The following is an 18,286-nucleotide window of genomic DNA, read 5'->3' on the forward strand; positions in this document are numbered from 1 at the left end:
CGACGCCATCTTCTTCAGTCTTTCTTGCCGCGCGGTGCCCAAAGCAGAAGCAGTTCGCAAGTGCCGGTCGGTCAGCTCCTGTGCTTTCAGTTACCAAAGTCATCTAAAAGCTAAGTACCCCATTGGGGAACATTTTTTCTTGCCTCAGCCGATGTCAGAAAAAATTGAAAAAGTTAATAATTGTTTGTCTTGTGGTAAACAAATACCTCAGAAGGACTTCCATTCTTACTGCCTCCCTTGCCTGGGCCCAGACCACGACGTCTCGGCCTGTGCTGCCCGTGCTTGCTTTAATAAGCGCACACTCAGGCGCCGGGCAGAATTTGCCGAAGACTTTTTTGGCGAATCTGTCACTTATATCATGCCGTCGGAACAACCGACAGCACAATCTACCAAAAAACGCAATGACCGGAACCGACATCCTCGGCCCGCATCGTCCACCGATACCACGCCTAAGCCCTCCGCAAGTGCATCGGTCCCTTCGGAAGCGGTAATTCAACCACCCCAGGCCAACAACACCGCTTTAACGCGTTCTTCGGTCCCGGAGATTTCAACGGTGCCGGTTGTTGATTTTCCTCCAGAAACCGAAGCTCTAGATTTACCCGACACCATTCCTGTGGACAAGGTTACCCCTGCACATGGGGCAGCTAGGCTTCCGTTATCCATGTCCATCAAGGCCTTTGCACGTGCTAAGGCTGCCAGCCAGGCCAAGGCCCATCCTAAATCTACTTCTCAGGGCCCCTCTTCTGATAGACAGATCATGACTCTTGCTGCAGATCTAATCTCTCTTATCGGGGGTTCTCAGCCACACCCAGACAGAGGTTCTCAGCCGCCTGCAGATAAAAGGCCTAGAACTGAGCAGGCAGACACCCTCTCTTCATATGAAGCCTCTGGGGATTCAGAGCACTCAGATACCCAGGAAGAATCCTTCCAGGCCTATGAGGACTCGGATGCTGAGGATTCAATTCCCCCTGCCTCCCCTCCAGAGGATATTTCTTTTGGTGAAGTTCTCCACTCCATGAGAGAACATTTTCAGTGGCAGGGTCAGGAATTTTCTGACTCCAGGAAAAGGCTACGTACCTTCCTTAAGCTACCCCAACACAGACCTTTAGCTATTCCTCCAGTGTTGGATGTCCTTGATGATGTATACTCAGACTCCAGTGCTTCGCCTGATTCTCTCCCTCCTGCTCCTGTCAAACCTGACAGATATTACAGGGTCCCTGAAACCCATAAGCATTTCTTTAAGGCCCACTCTGTGGATCTATAAACTATTTCACAGGGCCCCAAAGGAGTGGCTACTTCCTCGGCCAAAAACCCTCTGCCCGCTGACGGGGAAGCTAGGTCCCGGGAGAGATGGGGCAAAAAAGTTTATACCTCTTCCACCCTTGCCATGAGGTCACTCAACTGCCTTTTTCATATGTTTCAGTACCAGGATTACTTAATGGATGATTTGCAGAAAAAGTTAGCCTCTCCTGAGCCTATAGATAGAAAGGCATTGCAGGATTTGGTTCATAATACTCAGCAGGTTAGCAGTCATTTTCTTCAGTGTGGTTATGATGCATTGGAAGCTTCATGTAGGGCAGCCATGACAGGGGCCGTTATACGTAGACATGCTTGGTTGAAAGAACAGCCACTGCCAGACCATGTTAAAGTTAAGCTCCTGGATGCACCTCTGGAAAAACAGAAGCTTTTCGGTGCTAATGCACAGGATGTGTTGAAGTCTATTGAGGAAAAGGCAAAATCAGTACAGACTGTCAAGGATTTCCTCCAGGTTCAGACTCCCAGATTCAGCAGGAATTGGCCTTCAAAGAATTGGTCCTTTCCAGACTCAACAAGTTTCAAAGTGGAAAAAACAGGCATGCTCGAGGTAGAGGGCAATACCGAGGCTCCTACAGGGGCCGCCAATGGCAACCACCAAATCAGAGAAGTGGCGCAGGGAGTTCACCCTCCCCACAGGGACAATCACAATGACTTGACTTTCACTCCGCCTACCAAGGCTGAAAGAGAAGCACCTCTAGGCGGAAAATTATCCTTATTCTCAAAGAACTGGCACATTTTAACCAAGGACAAATGGATTCTGGACATAATAGACAGAGGTTACAGGTTCCACTTCCACACCTTACCAACGAGACAAGGCATGCCAAACCTGCCACAATATCAAAGGGCAGAGGCTCTCTTACAAGTTTCAAAGCTGTTACAAATAAAAGCTATAGAAAAGGTTCCTCCTCAGGAACAAGGCCAGGGATTCTATTCAAGACTGTTCCTTGTTCCAAGAAAATAAAAGCAATGGAGGCCTATCCTGGACTTGTCCGTTCTAAACACCTTTCTCATTGTGCCAAAAATTCAAAATGCTGACGTTACAGCAACTCCTTCCCATGCTGGGCAAGGGGTCTTGGCTGGTTACTCTGGACCTCAAGGAGGCATACCTGCATGTCCCAATCAGACACAGCTGTAGAAGATACCTCAGATTTCTTGCAGGAACAGAGCATTATCAATTCTCAGCATTGCCGTTTGGCTTATCTACTGTGCCCAGAGTATTAACGAAATGCCTGGCATCAGTAGTTGCACATTGCAGACTCCAGGGGATTCAAATATACCCTTACCTGGACGACTGCCTCATAGAAGCAGACGGCAAACCAACCTTGATAAAAAACTTGGACTATGTCATTCAGTTGCTACAGGCTTTGGGATACACAGTCAACATTCAAAAATCAAGACTATTGCCAACCCAAAAGATTATTTTTCTAGGAGCAAAACTGGACACACAATCACAAATGGCTGTCCTCACAGAGGAGAAACAACAGCATTTACCAGATTACTTCAAAAGCCTAGCAAAACTTACCCAGCTGACCGCAAGGAAGATCCTGCAGGCCCTGGGTTTCATGGCATCTTGCATTCTTCTGATCCCTCTGGCAAGACTACACATGAGAAAGCTACAATGGTACCTAAAAAGCTTATGGTCTCAACACAGCCACAACCTAGAAGACGTAATACCACTCATTCCATGCCTGCAAAGGGAATTTTTGTGGTGGGCTCAAGCAAGCCTTTTAAACGAAGGCATGCCTTTCAGCAAAGTTCAAGCAAGTCAAACCATTACAACAGACGTCTCCGATCATGGATGGGGGGGCACACATGGAGGACAGATGCATTCAAGGTCAATGGACTCCCACGGAAATGCCTCTGCACATAAATCAAAAAGAGATGTTGGCAGTGATACATGCAATAGAAGCCTTTGGAAAATCTCTTCAACAAGGCCATCTGCTAATAAGGACAGACAACACCACTCCCATGTGGTATATAAACAAACAAGGAGGCACTCACTCGTATCCCCTCTGCAGACTAACAATGGCTCTTTGGGAAAAGTCCCTGAAACTGAACATCCATTTGCAATCCCAGTTTGTTCCGGGCAAGGACAATGTTCTGGCGGACAGGTTGAGCAGAAATTTCGTGGATCCACATGAATGGATGCTGCATCCACACATTTTCTCACAAATAACAACTGCATGGGGAAGACCGGACGTAGATCTCTTTGCTTCTCATCTCAATCACCACCTGGACAGGTTCTGCTCAAGGACACACCATCCTCTAGCCTGGAAGAACGGATGCTCTCTCCTTCAGCTGGAATACCCTAAAAATCTATGCATTCCCTCCTCTACCATTACTGACCAAGGTGTTACTGAAAATCAAAGCAGAGTAACCAAAAGGAATATTGATAGCTCCAGACTGGCCGAGGCAGCATTGGTATCCCTTGCTACTGAGTATAACTCACACCAAACCGTGGCCCTTGCCCCAATGGCCTCTGCTCCTAACTCAACACAATTACAGGACTGTTCATCAAAACCTGCAAACATTACAACTGACAGCTTGGAGGGTTCCATGACTTTGACCCATGTCCCCCTCTCCGAAAAGGTTCAGGAAATCTTGCTGGAAGCACGCAGACCTTCCACCAGAAAAACCTATTCGGCCAAGTGGAAGAGATTCATCATCTGGAATGCCAAAAAGGGCCAGGATGCATCAGTGATGAGCATACCTCAGATATTAGAATACTTGGCAGAAATGTTTCATAGTGGCCTCTCATATTCTTCCATTAAAATTCACGCTTCAGCAATCTCAGCAAATTACAACTGTGACCCACCTGTGTTTTCGCATCCCTTGCTAAAACAGTTTCTAAGAGGATAAAGAATATCAAACCTCCCAGAAAACCACCAGTTCCTGCGTGGGACCTCAACTACGTCTTGGAAAAATTAACTCTTCCTCCTTTTGAACCAGCAGCATCTTCAGAAATGCAATTTCTCTCCTGGAAAACGGTCTTCCTGTTGGCAGTTACCTCAGCAAGAAGAGTCTCGGAGATACAGGCCCTCATGGCAGTACCTCCCTTTCTCATTTTTCATCAGGACAGAGTTTCTCTAAGGACCAATCCTTCATTCATGCCAAAAGTGATATCCTGGGTGTCTCTAAATCAAGCAATTCACCTGCCTACTTTCTTTCCCAATCCTCAAAATAAAGGGGAAAAGCTGCTGCATACTTTAGACATACACAGACAATTACGCTACTACTTGGACAGAACAAAGACCACCAGGAAGTCTGACCAACTATTTGTAGCCTATGCTGCCGGAGTGCAAGGAAAGGCAGTCTCCAAACAAACAATTTCAAAATGGATTGGACACTGTATCAGATTCTGTTACTCCTTCCATGGAAAGGGTGTGCCAGCCAATATTAGGCCATACTCAACCAGAGCTATAGCCACATCCACAGCCTTTCTAAGAGGAGTGGCTACAAAGGACATTCTAGAGGCTGCTACATGGAGCTCCATGCATACATTTACCAAACACTACAACCTGCCTTTATACTCCAGATCCCGAGCAGGCTTTGCTTCTGCAGTCCTGCAGGGTCTTTTAGCTACACCATCCCTTGCTTAGATCCTACCACCCCAAGCTTGGCTATGGTATTCAACCCATATGTCAGGACTGCAGTTGCATTCTTGAAGGACATAGTACAGTTTTGTACCTTCCATAAATGTAGATGTCCGATAGAGATGCAACTGCAGTCAGGTTTTCCCCTCCCTCCTACCCCTCTGCTTTTTTCCTTGGGTCCATTCCCCCTCTCCTTTTTAGCTGGGGATATCTGTTATGGTGTATCTGTTTATTACTGTTGTGCATGTCTGGAATTTTTTGCTTATCCATTCACAAAATTTAGCCTTCCTTGGAGGACACCTGGCATCTGGGGCAAGAAACACTGAAGAAGATGGCGTCGGCGGATGCCTTTATACTCCAGCCGCTCTGACGTCGGGGAGGAGGCGACATCGGCCGACGCCGGACCCAGACTTTGGAATCTGGCCGACCGAAGGGCTGCCTGAGGCAGGACAACCCATATGTCAGGACTGCAGTTGCATATCTATCGGACATCTACATTTATGGTAGGTACAAAACTGTACTTTCCTGGCCATCACTTCAGCGAGAAGAGTGTCTGAGCTACAAGCACTTATGGCCGTGGAACCCTTCATTATTTTTCATGCTGACAGGGTCTCCCTCAAAACTAATCCTTCTTTATGCCCAAAGTGGTGTCCAGTGTGGCTCTCAACCAATCTATACATTTGCCAATCTTCTTCCCTAATCCTCAAAATAAAGCAGAAAGGGTTCTGCACTCCTTGGACATGCACAGACAGCTCAGATTCTACCTGGATAGGACTAAGCTCTTCAGGAAATCTGACCAGTTACTACTCAGTTTTGCACAAGGGGCAGAGGGCAAGGCCATTTTAAAACAGACAATTTCCAAGTGGATAGCATACTGTATCCATTTCTGCTACAAACACCGTGGGAAACCAACCCCTCATGGGGTCAGAACACATTCCACTAGGGCAACTTCTACCTCTACAGCATTCCTCAGGGGAGTCCCTACCAGGGACATTCTGGAGACCGCTACCTGGAACTCTGTACACACATTCACCAAGCATTACCCCCTGCCTACATTTTCCAAATCCAGGGCGTGTTTTGCAACTGCAGTCCTGCAGGGCATACTAACCAGCCCAAACACTTGACTGCCTCCACCCTTTCTACATCTTTGGGAATCGAACCAAGTGTGATGACTGCAGCAGTGAAACACGAAGAACATAGTATAGTTGTGTATACTTAACATAAATGTAGATGTTCGAGTGTATTCACTGTTGCAGTCCTGGTTTCCCACCCTCCAGCCCCCTTCTCACTCTCTCTCTCTCTCTCTCTCTCTCTGTGTATACTACTCACCCCTGGCAGGAGTATTGGTATTTACTTTTTACTGGTGGAGATTTTTCCACCATAGCTTAGCTCCCTACTGGGGGGATCCTGACATTTAGGGCAAGAAAAACTGATGTAATAGTGTCATCTGCCTGATTTTCTACCCCTGACTACCTGATGTCAGACCTGGAGCAACAGCAACCGACGCAGAAATACTAAGTCTCTGGTATTCGGGCCAACTGAGGGCTACCTGCAGGCAGATATCCAAAGTGTGATGACTGCAACAGTGAATACACTTGAACATCTACTTTTATGGTAAGTGTACACAACTGTACTTTTCAATAGCAGACTTTCTCGGTACCTTAGGATGAGGCCCTGTCCTTAATCCAGTGTTAGTAGTCCTGATTCTTGACATTATGACCATCAGTACTAGATTCACTTAACAGCATTCTATCTTCTGCAGTCTTTACAGTAAGTTGCTGTCTTCAGTGATTGTTTAGAAATAGTGTTTCTGCTAGTTTTCTCCTTTTCCCTGTATTCTTGGTGCAGTGCCTATTTTTTTTCTGTTCTTTGTGTATCAGACGTGTACTTTTTGACTCTTAATTTGATTTTGTCAGTAATATTTCCTTCGCCTTCTTGCACTGTTTATACTCTGGAAGATCTTGATTCAATTTTTCAGCTAGATTGTTATATATTTGTATCCATACCTCTCAACTGTACAGATTTTCACAGAATGTGCAGATTTTTGCTACATAGTTTGTCCATTTTTCATAAAATTGTGGGTTTCTGGCAAGTTAGTGGCAAATCATTAAAGACTGAAGTTGGAAAATAATGACAAACATTTGAGATTGAGTTCATTCCCTTCAGAAAATTCATGCTAATGTAAAACCCGTTATTCTATCGAATTTCTAAGTTTGAAATGGTAATATTTAAAAATTGTCCCTTCTTTTGGACCTTTGTCCCATTTTTATTTATGGTTTTGTCCAGATTTCTTGGGCTAAGAGGTTGAGAGGTACTTCTGGCTGCTTTGCATCCTGGACAAGAAACTGTAGTTATGCCCTTTTCATTTAGGAGTTGCCTTAACTCCTAGGGGCCTCTAGAACAATTTCCTGTTTTTGTGTAAAATTGAACATTATGCAACGACCCACATTAATATTCCAAAACGTGCACGCTGATTGGTCAGCGTGCACGTTCTAAGTCAGACTTATACTAATGGAAAAAGGTCCGGTCGCCCGGACTTTTTCCATTAGTACAAGTCTTTTTTTTACAGTAACGGAGAACGCAAGATCTCTTTTACTTTTTAGACACTGTCTCGCTATGTTAAAGGAGTTTAACATAGCGAGACAGCTTTAAAAAAAGCAACTGAGATTCTCCGTTGCTTTTTTTAAAGTTGTCTCGCTATGTTGAACTCCTTTAACATCGCGAGACACTTTGTAAAAAGCAACGGAGATCTTGCTTTCTCCGTTGCTTCCACCCACAGCTCTGATGTACTGTGTAAGCATACACATGCTCAGTACATCAGAACTGCCACAGAGAATACCAGACAGCTGCGGAAGGGCAGCAAGGAGGCATTATACAATGCCATTATTTAAAAAAAGTAAGTATTTTTTTTCTTAAGTAATGTCGTTGTATAATAGCAATAACCCACTTCTGGGTGTGGGTAATGCTGGATTTACCCACTGTTGTCTTTGTTTGGCCACTCGGGCTTTGCCCTCGTGACCAAACCACACCAACCGTGGGTAAATCCAGCATTATCTAAACCCAGGCGTGGGTTATTGCTATATTATTTGCTGTCCCAAGAGTAATTGTGATCAGCGAAGAAGTTCTTGTATATTTGCTGTGCTTTTTGTATTACTGTAAATATGTCACTTGACTAGTTTCAAAACTGGAACCTTATTGGTAGGTATAGTAGATGGTTGAGCATCAGTGCCTGCAGTGTCACCAGGTTCTTTTAATAAGTGAAAATAAACTAGAATTAAATGAAGTAATGATCACATGGAAAAAATCCTAAATCCTTTCTTTACAAAAAAAAAAAAAAGACCAGAAAGAAAGTTTCATTTGTATAGTTTTATTCTTGTGTATGACTAGCATTAGTATTTTGTTTCATTACTGAAGTTCATTTGCTGTGCTTGTTTCATTTGCAGGTGCTGTGCATCCTTTTCCAGTTCCTCGCTTTACATCTGAGCCCCTTTCTATAGTACAGAAGATTGGTGGGAAAGTGCAATTACAATGCACTGCAGAACCATCTACAGCACATATTTCCTGGTGGTTCAATGGACAAAGGCTTGACCTCCTGCTGGACAGGATGATTGAGCTGCAGGCAGGATCATTAATTATTCCATCTTTACAAACCTCTCATGTTGGACAGTACCAGTGTGTTGCCAGCACGGAAGCTGGAGCTGTAATAAGTGTGCCTGCCATTGTCTCCACTGCCAGTAAGTTTATTTCCTCTCTTAGGCTACTCCCTTTCGTGACCATCTTTCTCTGTTTTTGTTAAGGTCTGTATCTTTTTGCTGTTTTATGTTATAAGCCTCCATGTTGTCTTGAACACCGCAGCGTCATTTTTAATAGACATTTTGCTTCATATTGTGTAGTGCTGTAATGATCCTTTTGATTGCTTGTATCTTTTGCCATTTTCCATAAGTTTATTTTCTGTAATAGCACTTTCATTTTTAAATTAGAGCTCTTCAAACTAGCAACTAAAGTATTTGAGTAATGATCAGCTACACTTTGCCAATTGTTATATTAATATTGATTCTTTATTTACTTGTTAGTAGTGGTGTTTTTCAGTAAAAGCAAACTTTGAGCTGCTGAACATTTGTCCATTCCATTAACTTTCTTGCACTTGAAGTACCCTTAACACTGTATTTGTATCACTGCTGTTATTACTCTTGCCATGCAAGTTGTTAAATGGCACACCACAGTACCTTGCCATCTTTAAATGTGTAAATGTATGATTGGTTAGTTTGAATTTAATTGAGTATAAAAGGAAATGACCTCATTTGATCGGTTAGGTCTGATGAAGCAAATTTATTTGTGAAAGCGCTTACCATTTGTGCAATAAACTGGGTGGTTTTTATACAAATTGTGACTCCTGCTCTTCAGCTTGCTTGTTTGTTCGCAATTTTACTTGCTCTGGTGATTCGTGTTGTTTGATTTACCAATAACACTTTGTTTTACAGCACAATAAACCACTTCCATGCCTGATAAAAAGTATATATATATTTAGAAAGCTTGTGAGGAAATTATTACTCTATTTTTGTTTTACTTGGGTCGCTTGTCTGTGTACTTAATAAAGGATTTTCGACTGGAAACAGACTGCCTGCCTTGCTTGGATTACTTTCGAATACTTAGTAATGCTGTAGAATTATATATTTTCTATTATTACTTTTTGACTTGACGAGTTTACGTTTGCTACTTCTACTACTATTGTCTGATCTGATTAATATACAGTGATTAACTAGAAATATATGGACTGAAAATCTTCCACACAGAGAAGTTTCTTGCACTGTTTTGTTTTTAGACCCACTACACTTTAGTGGGCTGTTTTGAGACTTCGGGGATACCACGGAGATTACTTGATTTTACTATATACATACACATATATATATATATATATATATATATATATATATATATATACATATATATATATATATATACATATATATATATACATATATATATATATATATTTATATATATATATATATATATATATGTATATACACACACACACACACACACACACACACACACACACACACATATATATATATATATATATATATATATATATATATCGAAAACAAAATATCTAGGAAGCTGGCATAATAAGGAGACTGAGACCAATAATTCAAATCAGAAATTCCTTCTTCAATTTTATATATATATATATATATATATATATATATATATATATATATAAATACATGTTTGTAAGCATGTGTGTATTATGTATATATACATATATATCATGCGCACACACACACACACACACACAACACAGTATGTGCATACAATATGTAAATATGTATGTGTGTGTGTGTGTGTGTGTGTGTGTGTGTATATATATAATATATATCGATCTCGTGTGTGTAATTTAATATTTCTCATGTTTTGGGTTTATAATATGATAGGAATGCACCCCATTCCTATGTCAGGATACGATTAGAGTTCATGAAATTAAAATAACTTCAGTCTTTGATATTATCCAAGGAGTCCTCTTCTCAGCTCTTGCAGTGTTCTTTTTCTTGTTAATATGCAGTCTGAAGCCATTTTTATTAGTATTGTTATGCATTCAGCTGATCAGTCATAAAAAATACTGCAGTCTTTATAATTCCAACTCTACATCATAGTCGAACTTGCTTGGGAGTCACTTGAAATGGATGTGGACCTTCCCACTTGAGAAATACTGCCCTAGAATCCACTGAAACATTAAGGTGCACAACACCATGTTTAATGCACATGCTGTCTCAGGGTAAAACAAATATTAAATGCTTCTGAATACTACTTGTTCATTTCTAGGGTGTAAAGTCTTTATTTTAGCCACACGCACCATTTTGGTATCTGTAAGCATTCCTTTGATTGTCTAAATAATAAACGCAGTATGCTAGAAATGTCACTTAAGTTAAGCCCCGACTCACTCCTGGTATAGATAGTGCCCAAGTTTACATACAGCTGGTGTGGTTTGGTTAGGAGGCCGGGCATACAAAACCAGCTGTTGATAACCTCTGTGTTGCCCACATCTAAACATATGCTATTGGTTTATACTGTGGTGTTACTTAAAAAAATGTTTTAACACTTGATTTTCATTCAGTCTCTGATGCAGGCTTCCTTGGCATTCTTGGAGATGTATTGGATGTACGTGTGCTCTTATGTGTACTACAACATTTCCACAGTGCATCTTTTGTGTGTTTTTTGCTGCAATTTTGTTTGAGGCTATACTGGTGAATGTGTATTTTTGTGTCTGTCTGTGTAAACACATACTTCACAAAGGTGTTGGTGAAGACTGTCTTCCTGCTTTTTGACTATGTGCTTATGTAGGCAATTTCAGATATGTTTTAGGATATGTGGAATAGCCAGTGAGTATGGCTGAAAGGAAACCTGGAGATTTTGTTTTATGGGGCTGGTGCCAGGACTGGGCTATGGTGCTTCAAGGTACAAACAAGGGTAGATGTTCTTCGTGCTTCACTGTTGCAGTCATCACATTTGGGTTATCCCTGCCAGGGTAGCCCTCAGTCGGCCCGATTACCGGAGATTTAGTATTTCTGCGTCGGTTGTTGTCGCTGCAGGACTGATGTCAGGTTGTCAGTGGTATAAAATCAAGCAGCCGACGCCATTACATCAGTCTTTCTTGCTGAGGAGCCCGAAGCAGAAGCAGTTCGCATAAGTGCTGGTCGGCCGCTACCTGAGTTTTTCGTTTCCGAATTGAAGTTGAAGTCTTCCTTTTTTCTTGCACTAACCAATATCAGAAAAGTTAACAATTGTTTTGCCTGTAGAAAGCAAATACCTCACCGAGACTTTCATTCTTTCTGCGTCATTTGTTTAGGCCCAGACTACGGTATCCCCTGCTGCCACTTTTGTCCTTTGTTTAACGCCAGAACTATACATCATCGGGCCCTTATTGTAGCTAGATATTTTCGCACTCAGACCTGGAATTCAGATATGGCTTCAGTAAGCCATCCGACAACAGATCTTCCGAAAAAAAAGTAACGATAAAGACAGAGACAGACCACATAGGTCCAAAACTGCTGACAACGCTTCTGCTAACCTAGTTGTCAGTTCTCCAGTTCTCAGTGAGGCACTTTCGCAGCCCTGATGCAGCCTGCTTCTGTGGATTTGTAGGCCACTACTGAGACCCTTTCGGAGTCCGGTATGCCACAAAATTCTTCTTTGACTAAGGATCCTGCAGATGTCTCTACTTTGGATGGGTCCGGAACCGCTGAGCAGGCACTGGCTTCCGAGGAAGTACTTTGCACTACCGATACTCGACACAGACTGACTACTACTTTTCCATCTTCAGTTCTTTCGAAAACTACCGAGTTTCTAAGGCCCATGATACGAACCACACCCAAAAAAATGACTACCTAAGCTTAGGCACCTGCTTCCTTGCCTCAGTCTCAAATGCTTAAAATGGCAAAGACCTTATAATTCTCATGGGAACGCCAGGCTACCCCTTCCAAAAGAAAGAAAGATACTTGTCCCCAGTAGTTTTATCTGAACAGGAGTCAAATGACACTGATGCATCTGAATATGAAGACATGCAACCCCTCACTGCTTATGAGGATTCTGATGCAGAGGAATCCATCCCTTCAGCCGCTCCACCCGAGGACTTTTCCTTTGGGGAAACCCTACATACTTTAAAGGAGCATTTCCAATGGGAATTTCAGGACTATCCTCAGTCAAAAAAGAGACTCTGGGAATTCTTAGATCTTCCATAACACAGACCTCTGGCCATCCCTCCTGTCCTGGATGTTGTGGATGATGTTTTTATGGACTCCAGTCTGACCCCTGACACCCTCCCTCCTGCTCCCAGGAAACCGGTCAGGTATTGTAGAGTTCCTGACTCTCTCAAATTTCTTTTCAAAAATCCTACTGCTGATCCCGTGGTCATCTTTCAAGGACCTAAAGGAAGTAAAGCAACTTCAGCTAAGAATCCCCCCCCCCCCCCCCCAGACAGGGATTCTCGAGCTTTAGACAGATGGGGTAAAAAAGTATACAACTCTGCTACTCTTGCTATTAGAGCATTAAATTGTCCGTTTCATGTGCTGAAATCTTAGCAACATACCATGGAACTTCTCAAACAAAAAATATCTTCTTTCCCTGCTTGTGCAGAAAATAGACTTACAAGAGTTAATACATTCTGCAACTCAACTAAGCACACCTTACAATGCGGTTTTGGCACCCTAGAAGTATCTTGCAAGGCAGCAGTCACTGGTTCTGTCTTTAGAAGGTATGCTTGGCTTAAGGAACATCCCTTGGCAGACCATGTCAAATACAAATTATTGGACGTACCCGTGCACAAAGACAACTTATTTGGCACCAAAGCAGAAGAGGTCTTAAAAAGATGGAAGAAAAAGCTAAATCTATGCAGACAGTTTGACTTCTTACAGCTCGAGCCACCGAGGTTCAGTAAGCATTGCCCCTCCAAGCACTGGTCCTTTCCTGCCCCCTCCAAGTCAGCTCAGCCCAAACCCAGGGGAAGCAGGCCTCCCAGACAGCCTCCGGGAATGCAGAGATCTAAACGATGGAGTTCCTCTTCTTCAAAACCAGGGAGTGCAAAGCCACACTCGTATGGTAAGAACTCACAATGGCTTTACACTTCCACCTCTCCCTCTGTCCACCTGCTCATGCCCCTAGGAGGAAAACTCTCCTTCCATGCAACCATTATCAATGACCGCTGGGTCCTCAACATAGTGTCCTGGGGATACAAATTTGATTTCCATACTCTTCCAACCACAAAAGGGTTCCTAGATCTTTCCCCAAACCAGTGGGCAGAGGCGAGAGCAAATCCTTTCCCTGCTCTCTACGAGGGCAATAGAGCATGTTCCTGCAGGCCAAAGTTTCTACTCCAGACTCTTCCTGGTACCCAGAAAAGAGGGCACATGGCACCCCATCCTTGATCTGGCCATTCTAAACACCTTTCTTGTGATACCAGAATTCATAATGCTCACCCTCCAGCAGCTTCTTCCTATGCTTTCCAAGGATGCTTGGTTAGACACCCTAGACTTGAAAGAGGCCTACCTACACATCTCAGTCAGGGAATCATGCAGGAAATATCTACATTTCAGGGCAGGATGACTGCACTTTCAGTTTTCTACACTTCCGTTTGGCTTATCCACTGCTCCCAGAGTTTTCACAAAATGTCTGGCTCCCGTCATTGCTTTTTGCAGACAAAGACATATTCAAATTTACCCATACTTAAGACGACTGCCTGATTCAGGCAGACAGTCAGGAAAAGCTGCTAAAGCACTTGATCTTTGTAAAGGACCTACTGACCTCCCTGGGGTATACCATCAATGAAAAGAAATCCAAACTATTACCCACACAAAAAATTGTATTCCTGGGAGCAAGCCTGGACACAGCATCTCGGATGGCATTCCTTACACTAGGAAAACAATTTCACCTGACAGCCTGCTTATCTCAACTAGCCACCAGGACCCAGTTATCCGCAAGGAAAATCCTGCAAGCTCTAGGGCTCATGGTTTCTTGCATTTTACTCATTTCATATGCCAGCCTGCATATGAGGAAACACTAATGGTACCTAAAAAGCCTTTGGTGTCAGCACTCTCAAGACTGGAAACTCTTATACCAATGATACCTTGTCTAAGGAAAGATTTTCTTTGGTGTGCAGCAGCATGCTACCACAACAAGGGACTTCCCTTCCTACAACCCCACACCGCCCAAACCCTCACCACAGATGCATCAGACTATGCCTGGGGTGCACACCTAGACGGCAGGTGCATTTAGGGCCAATGGAGCCCAAATCAAATACATTTGCACATCAACCAAAAAGAGATGTTGGCTGTTCAGCACGCCCTGACAGCTTTCAGACCCCTACTCTCCCCGGGGTCTCTACTGATCAAGACTGACTACACCACGGTGATCTGGTATATCAACAAGCAGGGAAAGACTCATTCGTATCCTCTGTGCAAGCTTGCCATGACCTTTTGGCACATGGCCTCAACCATGCGACTCCACCTGTTAGCACAATTCCTGCCAGGCTCTCAACTCTCTGGCAGACAACATAAGCAGAAACCTGCTAGACCCTCACAAGTGGCAGCTAGACCCAAGAACCTTCACCCTTGTAACCCAGAAATGGGACACCTCAAAGGTCAACTTCTTTGCCTCCCACTCCAATCATCAGCTCAGCAAATTCTGCACCAGGGAACCTTACAGCAAGGCCTGGAAAGTGGATGCTCTATCCTTCCAGTGGGTAAACCTCTCGGTCTATGCATTTCCCCCTCTACCACTCATTTCAAGGGTACTGCTCAAAATAAGGGAGGAAAAACCAAGGACAGTCCTGATTGCCCCAGACTGGCCACACCAGCACTGGTACCCACTGCTGTGCAGCCTGTCACCCCTGCCACCATAGCACCTACCTCAGATCCCAACACTCCTGACCCAGAGGAATGGAGATTTTATGCATCCCCAATTGCAGACCTTCAGTCTGGCAGCCTGGCTTATTCTCTTATCTCTACTCAAGCTGCCAGTCTAAGCAAACAAGTTCTAGATGTTATATGTAAGGCCAGACACCCCAGCACTAGAACGTCATATGCTGATAAGTGGAAAAGGTTTTGCTCCTGGATCCAGGCTAAGGGAGCCGGAATGGCACAGCCCTCCCTTCCTCTTATCCTGGATTACCTGGCAGATATTCTGCACAGGGGATCTATCCTTTTCTTCTATTAAAATTCAAGCCTCTGCCATCTCTGCTCATTTCAGCGCAGAGCCACATCTTTTATCACACCCTCTTGTCCACCAGTACATAAGAAGGGCTAACAACTTGAGGCCATCCAGAAGAGCTCCTACCCAAGCTTGGGACCCAAACTTTGTGTTGGAAAAGCTCGCCCTACCCCCTTTGAACCTGCAGCTTCAGCACAGTTAAATTTTCTCTCTTGGTAGATGGCCTTGCTTCTGGCCATCACTTCAGCTAGAAGAGTATCAGAGCTACAAGCACTTATGGCTGTAGAACCCTTCATCATTTTCTATGCTGACAGAGTCTCCCTCAGGATTTAACCCATCCTTCATGCCAAAAGTGGTGTGCAGTGTGGCTCTCAACCAATCCATTCATTTGCCCACCTTTTTCCCTAACCCACAAGACAAGGGGGAAAGGATTCTGCACTCTCTAGATGTGCACAGACTGCTCCGATTCTACCTAGACAGGACTAAATCTTTTAGAAAAAACTGATCAATTGCTAGTCAGCTTCGCTGTGGGAGCAGAAGGCAAGGCCATATCCAAACACTTCCACATGGATAGCATACTGCATCCATTTCTGCTACAAACAGCATGGGAAGCCTTCCACCAAGGGGGTCAGGACACATATTTACCAGAGCAACCTCCACCTCTGCAGCTTTCCTCAGAGGGGTCTTCGCCATGGACATCTGTTCATACCTTCACCAAGCATTACCACCTGCCTAGCTTCTCCAAATCCAGGACAGGCTTTGCCACCGCAGTCTTGCAGGGCATCCTAGCCAGCCTCCAGTCTTCTTGACTGCCTCCACCCTTTTCTTCAGCTTTGGGAATCAACCAAATGTGATGACTGCAACAGTGAAACACGAGGAAGTTATTAAAGTTGTGTACACTTACCATAAATGTAGGTGTTAGAGTGTATTCACTGTTGCAGTCCTGGTTTCCCTCCCTCCATCCCCCTTGTTCTCTCTCTCTCTCTCTCTGTAATTACAAGGAATTTTTGATGTTTACTTTCTACTGGTGGTGTTCTTCCACCATAACCTAGCTCCCTGTTGGGGGCTCCTTACAGTTAGGGTAAGAAAAACTAATGTAATGGTGTTGGCTGCCTGATTTTATACCACTGACAACCTGATGTCAGTCCTGGAATGACAGCAACCGATGCAGAAATACTAAGCCTCTGGTATTTGGACTGACTGAGGGCTACCCTGACAGGGATGAACCAAATGTGATGGCTGCAACAGTGAATACACTCTAAACATCTACATTTATGGTAAGTGTACACAACTGTACTTTAGCTGTAGAGTAATAGTTGTGTTTTTCCCTTAGAGTTATTGGTGAGAGTTTGTGGAAGGCGAAGATATCTGTTGGGAAGCTAGCTGCTTTATTTAGTTGGCATTGTGGAGAAAGTGGCAAAAATTTTTTTTTTTATACAAAGTTGACACTTTCAGTATTTTCCTCCTGGAATTAATTCCTTGAGTAATGCTATGTTGTCTAAAGTGAGCATGTACAGTGGATATAAAAAGTGTACACATCCCTGTTAAAATGCCAGGTTTTTGTGATATAAAAAAATGAGACCACAATAAATCATTTCAAAATCTTTCCCACCTTTAATGTGACCTATAACCTGTACAATTCAATTGAAAAATAAACAAATCTCTTAGTGGAAAAAATATAAGAAATAAAAAAACTTACAGTAAGCTGGTTGCATAATTGTGCACACCTTTAAACTAATACTATGTTAAAGCACCTTTTGATTTAATTACAGCATTCAGTCTTCTTGGGTACCCACCTGCCATCAATTAAAGAGACTCTGAATAACCCCAAATAAAGTTCAGCTGTCCTAGTAGGATTTTTCTGACATTTACTCAGTTGCCTGCTATAGCAAAAGCCATGGTTCCCATAGAGCTTACAAAGCATCAAAGGGATCTCATTATTGAAAGGTATCAGTCAGGAGAAGGGTAGAAAAATTTTTCGCAGAATTGGATATACCATGGAACACAGTGAAGACGGTCGTCAAAAAGTGGAGAAAATGTGGGACAACAGTGACGTTGCAAAGAACTGGACGTCCCTCCAAAATTGATGAAAAGACAAGATGAAAACTGGTCAGGGAGGCTGCCAAAAGACCTACAGCAACAATGAAGGAGCTGCAGGAATTTCTGGCAAGTACTAGTTGTGTACTACATGTGACAACAATCTCCCGTATTCTCCATATGTCTGGACTATGGGGTAGGGTTGCAAGACAGAAGACGTTTCTTACACAGAAGTACATCCAGGCCTGGCTAAAATTTTCAGAACATTGCATCAAGTCTCCCAAAAGCGTGTGAGAAGATGTGTTCTGGTCTGCTGAGACCAAGGTTGAACTTTTTGGACACAATTCCAAAAGGTACGTTAGGTGCAAAAACAGCACGTGAAGTTGTTCTGTCTCGCCTTTAATTCTTACTGATGGGTTCGGAGCTGATCCCTCGGCTCTGAGTCAGCACCTACTACAAAGCTGGAGGATTTCAAGTAGCTCGAGGCCAAGTCCCTATCCCATGATGCACCTTGAGTTACCTCAGATCTAGTTTGCCGCTGCAACTGATAGGAGGTTCTTGCTAGCTCGGGCCAGTAAAAACTTTAATACTTTTCTATTTATAAAAATTATTGGAACTTTATCGTTAAAATAGTT

At 43.4% G+C, this 18,286-nt stretch overlaps 1 protein-coding gene across 2 annotated transcripts in view; it reads left to right on the forward strand.

The window, feature by feature from the left end:
* CDON (cell adhesion associated, oncogene regulated) overlaps positions 1 to 18,286 on the forward strand; it is a 717,042-nt gene that overhangs the window by 302,849 nt on the left and 395,907 nt on the right. For both annotated transcript variants that reach the window (XM_044080828.1, XM_044080827.1), the window contains exon 3: positions 8,354 to 8,644. In XM_044080828.1, the coding sequence (XP_043936763.1) occupies positions 8,354 to 8,644 (291 nt within the window). The remainder of the gene's footprint in view (positions 1 to 8,353; positions 8,645 to 18,286) is intronic.

The sequence above is a fragment of the Protopterus annectens genome, chromosome 8.part0 (genome assembly GCF_019279795.1).
Source record: "Protopterus annectens isolate FY-2018-M chromosome 8.part0, PAN1.0, whole genome shotgun sequence".
NCBI lineage: Eukaryota > Metazoa > Chordata > Ceratodontiformes > Protopteridae > Protopterus > Protopterus annectens.